The 15696-nt window shown below is 37.8% G+C and overlaps 2 protein-coding genes across 2 annotated transcripts; one reads left to right on the forward strand and one right to left on the reverse strand.

Moving 5' to 3' along the window:
• Nucleotides 1-1557: 1557 nt before the first annotated feature.
• Nucleotides 1558-7510, forward strand: LOC126831149 (ceroid-lipofuscinosis neuronal protein 5 homolog). Its single transcript, XM_050561826.2, has 5 exons — nucleotides 1558-1703; nucleotides 2676-2853; nucleotides 4186-4408; nucleotides 5603-5698; nucleotides 7086-7510. The coding sequence occupies exons 1-5, from the start codon at nucleotides 1633-1635 to the stop codon at nucleotides 7481-7483; spliced, it is 966 nt and encodes a 321-aa protein (XP_050417783.2). The 5' UTR covers nucleotides 1558-1632; the 3' UTR covers nucleotides 7484-7510.
• On the reverse strand, nucleotides 7510-14846 carry LOC126831150 (uncharacterized). The gene is made up of 5 exons (XM_050561827.2): nucleotides 14768-14846; nucleotides 10762-10914; nucleotides 10015-10096; nucleotides 9133-9317; nucleotides 7510-8643 (listed from the first exon to the last, which is right to left on the reverse strand). The coding sequence occupies exons 1-5, from the start codon at nucleotides 14768-14770 to the stop codon at nucleotides 8554-8556; spliced, it is 513 nt and encodes a 170-aa protein (XP_050417784.1). The 5' UTR covers nucleotides 14771-14846; the 3' UTR covers nucleotides 7510-8553.
• Nucleotides 14847-15696: the final 850 nt, after the last annotated feature.

Below are 15696 nucleotides of genomic sequence, written 5' to 3' on the forward strand. Positions count from 1 at the left end.
CTGTATGTTTTATTACAAGATAACTACCTAAAATATAAAACCAACTAGTTCTTGTGTATTCTTTAAATCAGTTCTTGAAATGGTCCATAATTGTAACTCCAGAACAGATAGCGGGGTTGGGTGGCCGGATGGTTAGTGTGTGCACGTTGCATCATTAGGTCTGTCATTGAGTCAACTGGCATGGTTTTGATTTCCCGTTTGTACGTGACAAGGGTTACGGTTGCTTGTCATTAAAATGATTGACTGTCAGAAAGTGAGAAAAATAAAAAGTCTGTACGCTAAACCCCATTTCTCTCTCTCCCTCTCTCTCCCTCTCTCCCTCTCCCTCTCCAGAACAGATGGTCCAATTTAACTCCAGAACGGATGAGCCGACAGTTACTGCCGACAACCCTTTCCTAAAACGTCGGACCATTACCTGGCGGTTCCGTCCATACCTAAGATGAATACTTGATATATGTAAGTGTTGTCCTGAATAATAGAGTCTTTAATGACGTCTAAATATCTAGAGAAGATACAGATGCCCGAGATGGAATCAATGATACCAGTAATTTTAGTCAATTTGATATAACCTTGTTTATCGTGAGCAATGAACCGGGTTCGAGTGAAGCCATCGTGAGACATGCACAGCGATATACTGATAAACCGTGTCTATTTACATAAGAAGGACACTAAACTCCCTTTTATTCATTCAGTGTAGGATAAAGCACGAGAGTTTTCTTTCGAGGTTTTTTTTCTGAAATCTTTCTTTCCCAGCATAACCGAAGTCGAGGACTTGTTTACATGTACGTAAAATGAGAATATCCCAGAATTCTAGTAAGAAAAACCTTATATCATGTTTTTTTTATGGGGAAAAAAACCTACCCTGGAAGAATAACCCGTTACAGATTTAAAGAAAAACTTTCAGTTTCAGAAGAATAACCCCAAATTCCCCTGTATATATCCAAAGCCGCCCCGACCTTCAGACTGCAAGTTATTCCGGGCATAGAATATACCCCAAAGATCAAAGAGATTAACCGTTATAGGTTTATAATTTTGCACAATAGATTATTTGCTATCATTATTTCGGTCTAAATGTCAAATAGGTTGAAACCAGTGATATCGATAATTTCAGTCATTCAGATAAAAACTCAATTTGTTTTCACAAACGCAAAACGGGGTCGTAATGTTTGATCAAAGGAGCGACACTCACTAGAGAGGACGACTTATTTCTGGTTCGTGCTAAATGATAAGGCCGGGTCATTTTTTCTAACGGTTAGATCTAATTGATAAGGTCAACTTCAAGTTTGGTCAAAGGTTAAGATATGTAAACAGGGCTAGCGCTAATCCCAACCCTAACCCTTGACCTAGCCCCAATGCTTATCCTAACCCAACAATCACATGTCCTAATCTTATTTACATCTCAGCGACCTTGACAAACATTGAGCTGACCTTAACAAATAGATTTAGCCCTGATGGTACATAGTGTATACTGATCATGTAGGCTATCGAACCATCATGAATATAATTGATACGGTTGAGATCAGTGGTTCAATAAGGTCACATGAATACTGATAGCAACAACTATATCATTATCATGTGATTAGATAGATGTATCCTCTATAAGCAATAGTCATTGTTGATGAAATACACACCATGCAGTCGATAATATTTTTTTTATTATTTCTAGTTTATGTAAATGGAGACACTTGGCCTGTAGCCTACAAGTAAGATTTGTGTAGCTAATATTGTAAAACATTTATTGGACCAAATAACTTAACGCTGACATGAGTTGATACTCATCATATGGTCAGCCTATTATATACGTATATATATAATACTATTGGGCTAACGTGTAAATTACTTTACGTGTAACAACCCAGGGCTTGAGAGAGTGAGAGAGAGAGAGAGAGAGAGAGAGAGTTTAACATCTACTCGATACAAACTAGGTCATTTCGGGACTAACATATGGTTCAATTTTATTTTAATAGTTCGATTGCGCGTTGGGGTCTTTAGCAGTGGGAGGAAACCGGGGGACCCGAAGAAAACCCACGAGGTTGGACAGGCGACCCTACTCCTTGTCACGTGCGGCGTTACAGCCTACTCTTATATCGAATTCCAACTGCCAAGAGATCTTGTTACGTGCACGCCAATGGTTACAAGAGACTTCTCAGTTTCTGTCTCATCCGAACGACTATACGTTGTCCCTTGCCAAGCCCTATATCCTTACTCACTGAGCCACCGTGGCTCCCAGTAAACGAGGCATAAATTCAAAAATTGATATAAATGGGAGAAACAATTTTTTTTCAGAATCCCAAAGGCAGAATGTTGCAGCACCAAAAAAGATTATAATATAAGAATATCTAGGACACATTCGAAGCAAATTTGATCGTCCATTATCGAACCAAATGAAAAGTACATTGGTTTTGTGAGTTCGAAAGCTCTATAAATGCATTATATAACATTACATGTATTTCAGACGCTATGAGTCTCGCCCAACAACCAGTCATTATATAACATTACATGTATTTCAGACGCTATGAGTCTCACCCAACAACCAGTCATTATATAACATTACATGTATTTCAGACGCTATGAGTCTCGCCCAACAACCAGTCATTATATAACATTACATGTATTTCAGACGCTATGAGTCTCGCCCAACAACCAATCATTATATAACATTACATGTATTTCAGACGCTATGAGTCTCGCCCAACAACCAATCCGTACTGTAAAGCGGGAGTTCTCCCCTTTTGTCCAACAGGTCGAGAATCAAATACGATGCCAAAATTTAACGCCACAGACAGAGTAGAAGTTTTTGCTCTCAAAGCACCTGTGTGGGAATTCAAATTTGGTAAACTCTTGGCCGACTTCGTAAGTATAATTTTTTTAAAACCCCCTTTAAAGCCAATGATTAGATATTTACATTTTTCGGACTGTATCTAATATTTCACCGTTTAATCAACGATAAAATTAATTTACTAAAATAAAAGAAAAACCCTAAATAACTCGTGGCATGGATGCAATGGGATTTAAAAATTAATGTATTGAAATAAAAAACAAATCTCGTGGCATGGTTTTTAAAAAAGTGAAATGGGGCTTAACGTTCCACTGTTCTGCTCCGACTGGGCTAATGAAGACGGAGATATGCCATACATTGTGTTATGAGGGAATTTTTGCCCGGACAGTGGCGGTAAGGCCTACTCGTATATCGAATTCCAACGTTGACCTAGTCGGAGCAGAACATTTGTCCCACGTTTGGTTCTGAAATCATGACATTCTAGTCAACGGGCCAGTATTTTGAGATCAGCATGCAATACACAGGGCCAGTAGAAGAAATGGGGTTTAACATCCTACTGTTCTGCTCCGACTGGGCTATTGAAGATGGGCATACGCCATACAGTGTGCAATGAGGGAAATTTTGCCCGGGCAGTGGCACTATGGCATACTCTTATATCGACATACAACTGCTATGGAATCTTTTACGTGCACGACAATGTATACACAGGACCTCGGTTTTTCGTACCATTCTAACGACTAGACAGCTGTCCTTGTCAGGCCCTACGTTCTGCAACACTGACAAGGGGAAACCACGTCGGAAAATCCCGATGAACTTTCTCGGCCAATGCAGGGATCGAACACGTGACCTCCAGACTAGCGAGCCAGCGTCTTACCCAATCTGTTTCACAGAGAATTACGAGTCTCGTATAATACCTCTGTCATAGATGACTGCCTTAACACGTGCTGTCACAGCACGCGGTGTGAATCATTGGCTGAATGACGCGTGCATTGTTTACATAAGCCATAACTGCTTCGGAGAGAATGCTGCATTTTAGTCATTTTAATACCCATTTACACTAAATAGGAAATAATTTTTACCTACAAATACGTCAAACGCCTTTATTTATTTTTCCAATATATACAAAAAATGTTTTAGAATTTAATTTGTCGCAGGAAAAAAGTTAATATTTCTAGCTCATTAAGCCGCATCAATGTCATCCTTATCAGTGATTGTCGCGGCCAAGCAAATATTCACTGCGGATCAGTGTGCGTCTTACCCACTTAGCCACCGTGGTCCCCAGGATTAAAAAGAGGTCCGTGAATACATTTTGCCCAATCCAATCCTCCAGACCTCATGCCAAACTTGACGCTCAAATTCCTGTACTCGCCCCTGACAATAATAAAACTCCATCTTATTGATTCCAGAATATAATGCACGATGCCATTGGTTTCAATAATCTCAACACTGGTTTAAACTATACGATGGAATGGTATGAACTATTTCAACTATTTAACTGTACATTCGCCCATTTATTGACCAACAACACATTAAAATGGTGTAACCAAGGAGCATCGTGTATATATGACGGTATTAATGATAAACACTGGTCACAGAATGGCACTTTAGTTAAAGTGGCTGAAATAACAGGTAAGACGCTTTCTGGGGTAAAATATTAAATTTTGACATGAGATGACTTTAATTATACAGTTACATGGTGTATGTTCAAATTATATTTGTGCATAATTTGAGACTATTCTGCACATTTTTAAAGACCCGTAAACTGACGACTTGCCCGGGTGAATTCCTCAGCACGTGATCATTAAACGTGAACCATAACCAAATTGCTCGGAAGACTGGATTTCAATCCCCAAGGCAGATTGCATTGCTAAAGACTCTTGTGATATCTTGACGTGTGCCTTTAATCTGCGATTCATTAGTACAGTCACTGTACTGTTAGTACCGCAGTCGCTGTAATGTTAGTACCATTGAATCAAACTGTCGCTGTAATGTAAGTACCGTTGAATCAAAGTCGCTGTAATGTAAGTACCGTTGAACCCAACAGTCGCTGTAATGTAAGTACCGTTGAATCAAACTGTCGCTGTAATGTCTATGTCATAGGACTTCGAATTTTGTCTAATGGTTTGGATTGTTCGTACTTGGTTTTATTTTATTGAATCAAACAGTCGCTGTAATATTTCTATGATTGAATCACCCAGTGGCCGTATTGTCTGTACTGTTACCTTTACAGTCCTGCTGGATTCGTTAAATATACATTATGCAAGATAAAAAGCTGACCATTCTTGCTATAATAGCTCAAAAATAGATACTGTTAAATGAAAATTTCATTCAAATATTTTCATTCTGAGCCAAGTTATCACTGTTTGTAGTTTTGACAAGATGTGTGCATAGTGGTAAACAGGCACTGATATATTCCCATTTTTAAATTAAATTAAAGGGCAAACCGTTCTAATCTAGTTAAAATCTCGAGTATCCGATGCCACCGAGAGTTGATTATGGTCTTGTTTTGTTAATTAATGTCTAATTAATAATTTAGATAACTTTTCAGGCCTAAAGAAAGACCTGCAATGGGCAGATTTAGATCTTGCATAATGTATGTTTAATCAGCGCGAGTTACATGTTGAGGATAGATTCGATAATATATATTGTAACATGGACGGGAAATCTTCCTTTTCGTTGAATAAGCAGATTGTTTCCCCTCTAGTAGATTGGGTGGAGCTTAGCCGTGCAATACATTGAACAAACAGAAATACGTACAAGAATATAAATAGTTTGTAACTGTTGATAATCAACAATATAATGGTTTATTTTGTATTTGATTAGGTGAAATGTTCAATGATTTTGGAAACTGGTCTGAGTGGGATAATAATACTGGTATTTATTATGAAACTTGGACGGTTGCATCTGAACCGGGAGAAGGTAAAATCATTTCATGGTTTAATCCATATTTCTTTATTACAACCTGCCTACCTGGAAGGTCATCAACAGCAACCTTACTTCTTTATTATAACCTGCCTCCTGGAAGGTCATCAACAGCAACCATACTTCTTCATTACAACCAAATTAAATTTTTGAATTTGAGCCCTTGTCAATGGTGCAGGACGGAGGACCTGATAAGGACAGCTGTCAAGTCGTTCGAATGGGACAAAAACCCGAGGCCCCGTGTATATATTGGTATGCACGTAAAAGATCCCTTGGTAGTTGGAATTCGATATAACGTAGGCCATAGTGCCACTGTTCGGGCAAAATTTTCCTCATAGCACATGGTACAGCGTATGCCCGTCTTCATTAGCCCAGTCGGAGCAGCAGAACAGTAGAACATTAAACCCCATTTCATTTAACTTTTTAAAGTTGAGAATACTGTCATGTTTCTGTCATTGTTTTTTAAGGCGAGCGATCGATCGGTCTCAAGTGTCTGCCGCTCACCTGAATGTTGACCGAGGGGAGCTTTTTTCCTCTCTCCTTAAAATTGAAAATCGCTCTCCATTACAAAGTCATGGGGGTTATATTATCATTTATGAATCCAGGAATGACCCCCTAACATGTAGTTATTGATCTTCAGAACCATTTCCCATGCACACAACTAATCACTCTCCTTAATATCGGATCACTCTCCTTAATTTCTAAAACACTCCTTAATTTCTAAATCACTCTTCTTATCGCAACTGGGAGAGCTTTTTAGGGGAGCGACTTTTTCAATTTGTGGATTAAGGAGAGCTTTTTTTTGGCTCTCCTCTAAAATACAAACAACAATGACTGTTGTTTTGTAGGTGGCTTTCCCTCAACTTAAGTCATGGCAAATAATGGATTGTATTGGAAAAAGGGCTGTATGTCACTGCCCTGATGGGATTTAAAAAAATAATAATTTGAGCATTTTTTTTTAAGCCCTCTGACTCTGAATAGAGAGAGAAATGGGTTTAACATCCACTCGACACAAACTAGGTCATTTCGGCACTAACATATGGTTCAATTTAATTTCAATAATTTGCTTGCGCGTATGGGTCTTTAGCAGTGGGTGGAAATCGGAGGACCCGGAGAAAACCCACGAGGTTGGACAGGCGACCCTACAACCAGGGTTTTGAATCCACGCCAGTTGACTCAATGACACTCCTTATGATACAGTGCGCACATACTAACCATTCGACCATCCAACTCTCCATGCCCTCTGAATAATTTCAACATTATGAAGCCCTGATCCAAATACCCAGTACATAACTGGGGTTTATTCTCTTACGGATGACTTTACGAGATCCAAAACCGAATAGCAATAGTCTCATACAATGACCAAGATCTTTTTTTCTTTCAGCTGGGAAGCTATGGTTTGCACCCAACGATTGTGCCAGTTTCGTTTTGAGAGCCTTTCAAAAGATGGCAGATTTAGGAGCCGAATTTAATCAAAGTGTTCATTTAAACTACACCAAGATATTTTTATACAGTGAGGAACCTATACATCTGGGACCTGCTAGTGTAATATTTGGACCTGGATCAAACCAAACATTAACTAAGGATATACTTTTATTCTATAGCCACTTCCAATCTCACCAAGATGTGGGACATTTACTAGAAAGTCTACTTCAAGTTTATATAGAAGTTGTGGCAGAACACAGATTTTACTTTTTTTATAACTTTGAATATTGGTTACTGCCAATGGTGCCACCTTATGTCAGGTTAACATATGATGAAATTCCACTGCCAACTCCATAAGTGCCAACAACAAGATGATCCTGCTCGAAGTTTTAAAGTTTTGCTAAGATTTATTCACATATGGAAAATATACAGAAACCATACAACAAACAATAATACTATACATATACATGTGTGAGTTGCTCCCACAAAACCAGGCTCTTGGTCATTTTTATAAAAATAGAGCTGGCAGCTTATTAAAATAGTCCACAGCCTAAGCTTTCCAAAAATACAATTCTTTCTTAATTTGTCGTATCATCTGGTGTTCGGCTCATTCACAACAACAAGACGGCATAGAGTTTATGCTTCCGTGCACGTAGTACAAAATGAAGTTGTGCGACAAACACCTGGTTTCGTGGGAGCTGGTCACATATACATCAGAATAACCCTATTGTTATTAAATTGTCAGAATTCAAATTATCAGGGAAAGATGTTTGATTGGTGGTTCCAGACCAAAGGTTTCATTTGACAATAATATGTAATCTTTTTAAAATATAATAAACATCATCATTTGACATTTTCTTTTACCATTAATAATCTTAGTTTTCATATATGTTTTTATTTTTAAAACAAATATAATATATCTTTTATTATTAGGACAATTTCTCTTCCTATTCTCTACATTTCTGAATGTCTTATTAAAAATATTTGTATAAGGAATGATATCAATTCCAATTAGAAATCTTGGAAGAATTAATTCACTTGAAACCAATCTTGATCTAAAATGATGAAATCTGGTTCCCCCCTGCAGTAAAGTTGAAATGAATGAAAAATGTTGAACTATCAAGTTGGAATGTTGACAATATTGTTGGAACAATTCAAAATGGTCACAGTAGGTTATTTTCCTAATACTTTTCATCTCTTGCAACCCTACAGAACTTTCAGCTTTTAGCATGAATGAAGAGAACAGCATTGGAAAGAAATGATTTTGATGAAATTGAAGACGATTTTGTATAATAATAAAAATTTGAGTAAATATAAATAAACAAATATGTACAATAACTTGTATTTGTAACCATGCCAACAGTTGTGACCTGACATTAATGCTGACCAATGAACAAGTTGATGATGATTTAAATGAACCAATCAGATCAATAGAGACTAGTTTTCTTCATTATACGAAGGAATTCTTCTTGGTTGATTTCTCCATCTCCATCACGATCAGCTTCATCAATCATTTCCTGGAATCGAAGTAGAATCTTTGTTACTAATAATATACAGTATGTAGGGTTCATGTACAGTCAGGGGCCATAATCCAGGAAGTTACGGTCCGATACGCACAAGTATCAACTGAAACCCAGATTTTTAGGATGGATATAAATATAATATATATTTTAAGTTTCATCAAAATTGTATAAAAATGAGAGCAATGGGGTTTAATGTCCACTCAACAAAAAGTAGGTCATTTTGGGACTAAAATAAGTTCAATTTTATTTCAAAAATTCCCTTGCACGTAGGGATCTTTAGCAGTGGGAGGAAACCAGAGGACTCAGAGAAAACCCACGAGGTTGGACAGACGACCCTCCTCCTTGTCGAGTACAACTGGTGAATCGAAACCATGCCAGTTGATTCAATGACAGACTTTATGATACAGCAAGCACACGCTAACTATTTGATCATCCAATCCTGCATTGAAACAAATGAAAGGAAGGATTTAAAGTTTTACTCACCTGTAATTCCTCATCAGTAAGATTTTCTCCTAATTCTTTTGCTACTCGTTTAAGATTTTTGAAAGATATTTTACCAGTTTCATCATCATCGAACAATCTAAAGGCCTTTAATATTTCTTCTTTCGCATCTTTTTCACTCATTTTTTGAGTCATGATTGTTAAAAAATCATTAAAATCTATCGTACCTGAAATTTATTTTTACGTTGTTTCAGATTATACATGAACATATTCCCTTCCATTAGTTGTATATGAAAATAAAGTATAGACCATCACGAACGTCTTGTGGATGGAATGGAATTTAACACTTCGTCAATACGATAATTTTGTCTTTTACCAGAACAGCCATTTTTCTGACTATGTTGGGTTCTGAAATCATGACATTCTAGTCAAGGGGCCAGTATTTTGAGATCAGCATGCAATACACAGGGCCAGTGAAAGAAATGAAATGGGGTTTAACATCCTACTGTTCTGCTCCGACTGGGCTAACTAAGACGAGCATACGCCATACAGTGTGCAATGACTATGAGGGAAATTTTGCCCGGGCAGCGGCACTATGGCCAACTCTTATATCGAAATCCAACTGCCAAGGGATCTTTTACATGCACGCCAATGTATACACAGGACCTTGATTTTTTGTACCATCCGACCAACTAGACAATTGTCTGTGTCAGGCCCTCCGTCCTGCACTGCTGACGAGGGGGAAAACACATCGGAAAATCCCAACAAACTTTCTCGGCCAATACAGGGATCGAACATGCTACCTCCAGGCTAGTGAGCCAGGTCTTGCCCATCATCGGAAGAGCCACAGAAGTATGTACAAGTGAAAAGTAGCAATACAATATTCTAAGAACAAAATGTGTTAAAATAATCGTAATTATTTACCATGGCCGTCTTTATCTATCTCAGCAATCATCTTTTTAATCTCTTCTTTCTTCGGCTCAAAACCTAGAGCTCGCATAGCAACCTGAAAACAGATAAAAGCGTATAGAGGGAGAGAGAAAAATGTGGTTTATTTAACGTCCACTCGACACAAACTAGGTCATTTCGGCACTAACATAAATTTGCTTGTGCATAGGGGTCTTTAGTAGTGGGAGGAAACTAGAGAAAGCTCACGAGGTTGGACAGGCAACCCTACATCTTGTCACGTACAACCGGGGGGAATCAAAAGATAAGCGTATATCAGAAATTTATATAGATTGTAATAATGAATGTTGCTCAGTTGTGTTAAATACAATATAACATCCTAATCAACTCTGACACTATCTTATTAACCCCTTAACTGTGTTCTTTTTAAAACGTTAAATACCCCCTATTGTGTAATTAATTTGACGAAAAACGTCATTTTTGGACCTTTGTATTCCTGAATACAAACTATAGTAGTCTTAAACCATATTAAAACTAACGGTAAATAGAGTTGTCTCCCTTCAATTAGATTTCCTCGACCAGGCGTAATATAACGTCCTACACATGCTTTGAAGAATAGGTTGGGGAAAATACCTCCAGGGCGTTATATTACGTCCTACACACAGTGAGTGGCAGTTGTCCAGGACGTTATATAACGCCCTACGCAATTACAATGTTTTGAGAAGGATTTGATAGAATATCATGTTTATTTCAATCAAGGCTTACTTTTAATTCTTTAGCATCGATAGTCCCTGACCCATCTGCATCAAATAAATCAAAGGCTTCTCTAATTTCTTGTTTCTGTTCTTCAGTTAGTTCAGGTTTAGGTCCAGTCTTTTTTCGTCCACCACCAGCTAACGTTGTTTTCTTAAAAGTTGCCTGGAATATTTAATAATAGAAGTCGATGTTATCTTAATTTTATGTGATTACTGTAGCTATAACATGTCTGTTAAAGACAGTATATGGGCAAACTGCTTTGATCACAATGGAATTTTCTCGCGCTGCAATGGGCACAACCAAAGTGTACAAGATTACGAAGGTGTTTATCAAAATATTTGTTCATCTCCGACATGACATCTTTCTCAAAAATTTGATTAAAAAAAAAAAAAAAATTCGTTCTTGCATGGCTTAAAGTAGCCAAGTCTCTAATTCAATATCATCCAAAGTCATTGACATGGATAACACGAATTATTTGTCAGTTTAAATGAACATTGATGTTGTGATCTTACCAGGAAAAGTTGGGCTTCTGATATCCAATATTTAGGACAAAATAAACATTTTACCATTGGTACATGAATCTATAACATAACGCGTTTCAGCGCCATTTGTAACAAGGGACTCGAAGAGAGAGGCTAAACATGTTCCCCATGTCATATCAAACAGTGACGCCACATTCTTATCCGAACAGCATGCACAATAAATAATTTTGGTGTAGACTGGAATAACCAGACTTTTACCAGATGCTAAAGGTTTCTGCTTTTCAATGTATTTGAATCCAATCTGTTGTTCAACATATACTATTCAAAAAAAGTAGGGGATATTTGATTTTGGGGGCATAATACTAAAATATGCAAATGACTACGAAAAAAGTCACTATAGAACCTAACAGAAGAAACATTTCCAGTTACATGTGACGCCCAAACGCACCAATAGCTACCGCATGGAATGCAGGTGATGCTTGGGATCATCATGGGGGTCCAACCCAAGATTTGCACGACTCTGACTTTGAATGTTACAGTCATTGTGGCATTGAATTCCAGGGTGGAAACATCAGTTTAATTGTTTTAGTGACCAGAAAACAAATTTTGATATGCGTCGGCTTACCCAAAATGAAAGGTTACGTGCCCTTGGCATGCTACAGATCGGCACAACACAGGCGGTTGTGACGCGGACGATGAATGTTTCTCAGTCTGTCATAAGCAGGCTATGGTCCAGATACCGTGATACACAATCTGTACAGGACAGACCACGCTCAGGTCGACCAAGGGCGACAACTCAAGCCCAGGATCGATTTATCCGTACATTGGCCTTGAGAAATCGTGCCATTACAGCAAATCAGATCAGCGCTCGTCTTCAAACAGACACTGGTGTGAGAGTGAGTGGCCAGACGATTCGGAATCGACTGCATAGGGGTCACCTTCGCGCCCGACATCCTCGCGTGATCCCTTGTTTGAGAGATCATCACATTCAGGCAAGACGTCGTTGGTGTAGGGATCGTCAACACTGGGATAATCGACGCTGGAGCAATGTGATGTTTTCAGATGAGTCAAGGTTCACTGTTGATTTTTTGGACAGACGTAGGAGGGTGTGGCGTCGTCGAAACGAGCGCTTCCAAGACGTTAAAGTCATCAGACATGATCGATTTGGGGGTGGTTCTGTTATGGTGTGGGGAGGCATCACTGTTGCTGGAAGAACGGCTTTACATGTTGTTGCAGGGCGTGTTACAGGCCAGTACTACAGGGACAACATCTTGGCAGTCCATGTTGTGCCGTTCGCACGACGTCATGGCCGCCGTTTCATCTTCCAGGATGACAACGCAAGATGTCACAGGGCCAGGATCGTTACAGGTTACCTCCAACAACAGAACATCACCACATTACCATGGCCAGCACTGAGTCCCGACCTCTCCCCCATCGAGCATGTCTGGGACATGCTTGGACAGAGGTTAAGTCAACGTCAACAACGTCCTGCCAATGTCCAAGAACTTGCGGCTGCGTTGCAACAGGAATGGGACAATCTGGACCAAAATGACCATAGACGTCTCATTAGGAATATGCCACGTCGGATCAATGCTTGTTTGGCAAACAGAGGAGGATTTACCCGTTACTGACTTGGTTGTGATGCTGTGGTAACTTTGCTGTTTGACCCCGGGTATCATTTTACCCTTATAATGGTCAGTCTGTGCCTTACTTAGTCTAACGATCATTTGGAATAAATCGATGAATGTGAACTTCATTTCATTTTGTCATTTGTTTCTTCGTCAGTTTCATTAGGTGACTTTAATAACACTTAAAAATCAAATATCCCCTACTTTTTTTGAATAGTATATATTGATGATTAAACGAGGAAATGGATAATCAAGACTTTGTTAATTATCGTGACAGCAGTAACAATGACAATTGAGGCTACAGAGATTTTGAAATAAGGTTGCTAAAACATAACTGATTTGAAATTAGAGTAAAACAGAAACAATTGAATGTAAATCCGTTTATTACCCATTTGTTTAAATTTCTAGGTCCAAATATTAGCGATTTAGCTCCTTTAAATATTGTGTCAATATTGATGTGGCTTAATTGATCAATAGAAATGAAACTGGGTTTGACGTCCTAGACTCTTGTTAAGCACCGACTGGGCTAATGAATACGGGCATGTCTATAGAGAAATAACATTAGAATAGATGATAATACCAAAAAAAAATGTTTTACATGAAAAATGACATGAGAAAGAATATGGAATGGAGACAATGGTACAAGTTATCATATATGTTTAATTTTTTTTTTATTTCTATTTTCATATTACCGTACATAATAAATTAAAAGATGAGGCTAATTCCTATTCAATAGTTTTGTCATGGATCTTATAATATCGTCCGACCCGTGGTTCAGTCAGACTCAGTATCGTCCGACCCGTGGTTCAGTCAGACTCAGTATCGTCCGACCCGTGGTTCAGTCAGACTCAGTAATATTAACTTACATAATACATGTTATTATATGAATTCAAGTCACTCACAACTGCAGTCATACTTAGATAACTAAACTAATAATTAGAACAACTCATTGACAGTCTTGATTCATATGAATTCTTTCCAAATGTATTGGAAACATTTGCTACAATGTACCTACTTCTGCTTTAAAGATACATTTTGGGAGATTAGAGAAAGAGCTGGAAGTTTTCACTATAATAGTTTAAACCTAGATAATGTATAGGGATCTGCTGAAAACTCCAGTCAAATTGCTTCACTCCAAGCTGATAGTGATAGTGAGAAAATCTTATTTCAAAATCTCTGTAGCCTCAATTGTCATTGCTGTCACGATAGTTAACAAAGTCTTGATTATCCAATTTCGTGTTTAATCATCAACAGATGTTGAACAGCAGATTGGATTCAAATACAATGAAAATCGAATAGATACGATGGCATCGAGAGTTAATTATGTTTTTTTCATAATAAATGTCTAATTAATAATTTAGATAACATTTCAGACCTAAAGAAAGACCTGCAATAGGCAGATTTACCCCTTGCATAATGTAAGTTTAATTAGTAATTTGACTAAATTAAATGATTCATTATTCTAGTAGATGTACATGATTAAGGACTTAGGTAATTTTCAAGCACAGACATGTTAGGTCTACCCTAGTCAACAAAGAATCCTATGTCAAATTGTAAACATTGGACATTGGTAAACTACCAAATAGCCTATATACCATGGTCTAAAAATCTGTCCCCTATTTATATCAAACAAGATCGTGAGAAATTTACAATGTTCTATTTTGAAATCAAATAGCACAGATAACCGTAGATTAAAGCCTCCTAAAAAACACCACAATAAATCTGAAATTTCACTAATTTTTAAGTTGAATATTAATCACATAGCAACAGATTTTATGATTTACAGAAAGAATTTGTGAGTTTTGAAAGAGGGTCAGTTAAACATCGATTATTTAAAAGAAAATATATGCTAAAAAAATAATTTGCAAAAGGCATTTTTAATTTTTAATCCCGTTTTACACTTACCATGATGATTGCTGTTTGTTGATCTTCGAGACGAACTGAGCGGTTTCAATGTTGCCCGGATGATGACTGATATGGGCTAATTTGCGGATCGGATATAGAATCGAAACAGGACATGTCCAAACAACTCCAAGAATTATCCGATTAATCATAAACCCTCTAGCTCAAGAGCCTAATACACTATAACTTTAAAGACATACAGTGGTAGACATCAAAATTCATAACAGACTATTTGCCACCAAGAGTTCCAATAGAATAATGTTAATATTGGCTCTATAGGGTTAAAACAACTAAGCGGTCGGTATATTATAGGCCTATCTATTATAATATATTCCAGTTAAACAAAAGAGTTTAAATTGGTCGGTCTACACCATCGGTAATGAATTCCTCAAGAAGAGGAAATGTTTTGTCATACGTTTTATGATATTTTGTTTAGACTTCATATATCAAAGAAGATATTTTATTGATGTTTGTAGGCTGTAGCGACGTAGTTATTGGCTTCCGCATAGCGGTGTAGTAATTAATTTCTTCGTCGATAGAAATTTAATTTTATGAAAGCCCGTCATCGACAATAATAAATATAATACTATTAGTTCTATTCTAAGTCTTACGTTGAACAGAGAGCGAGAGCGTAATGAGGGGTGGAGGGGGGGGGATACTTTTCTAAATAGCTACCGCCCAAGTTATACATTCACATAGTTTTCCGTCTAAGGCCCGTTTTCCACGCACGTGTTTCCACGGCGTTTCCGCGCGCGTTTTCTCCGGCGAAACAGTCGGTCGAGTACGTGCAATTGTAATGGGGCCGTTTCCATGTACCCGGCGAAAATGCGCGCAGAAACGCCGCCAAAACGCGTTCATTGTAAACATGCTGATTTATTAACTTTATCCTCTAAAGCGTCCACAAAATTTCTCAAAGTGATCAAGGGTCATAA

The sequence above is a fragment of the Patella vulgata genome, chromosome 8 (genome assembly GCF_932274485.2).
Source record: "Patella vulgata chromosome 8, xgPatVulg1.2, whole genome shotgun sequence".
NCBI lineage: Eukaryota > Metazoa > Mollusca > Gastropoda > Patellidae > Patella > Patella vulgata.

Bases quoted from the DNA above. Each gene is read 5' to 3' on its own strand.
- LOC126831149 (XM_050561826.2), top strand. From the start codon at position 1,633: ATGCAGTCGATAATATTTTTTTTATTATTTCTAGTTTATGTAAATGGA. The intron at 4,409-5,602 runs GTAAGACGCTTT...GTATTTGATTAG, and splicing joins TAAAGTGGCTGAAATAACAG to GTGAAATGTTCAATGATTTT. The intron at 5,699-7,085 runs GTAAAATCATTT...TTTTTCTTTCAG, and splicing joins TGCATCTGAACCGGGAGAAG to CTGGGAAGCTATGGTTTGCA.
- LOC126831150 (XM_050561827.2), bottom strand. The intron at 9,318-10,014 runs GTAAATAATTAC...AATAAATTTCAG, and splicing joins GATAGATAAAGACGGCCATG to GTACGATAGATTTTAATGAT. The intron at 8,644-9,132 runs GTGAGTAAAACT...CTTCGATTCCAG, and splicing joins TTACTGATGAGGAATTACAG to GAAATGATTGATGAAGCTGA.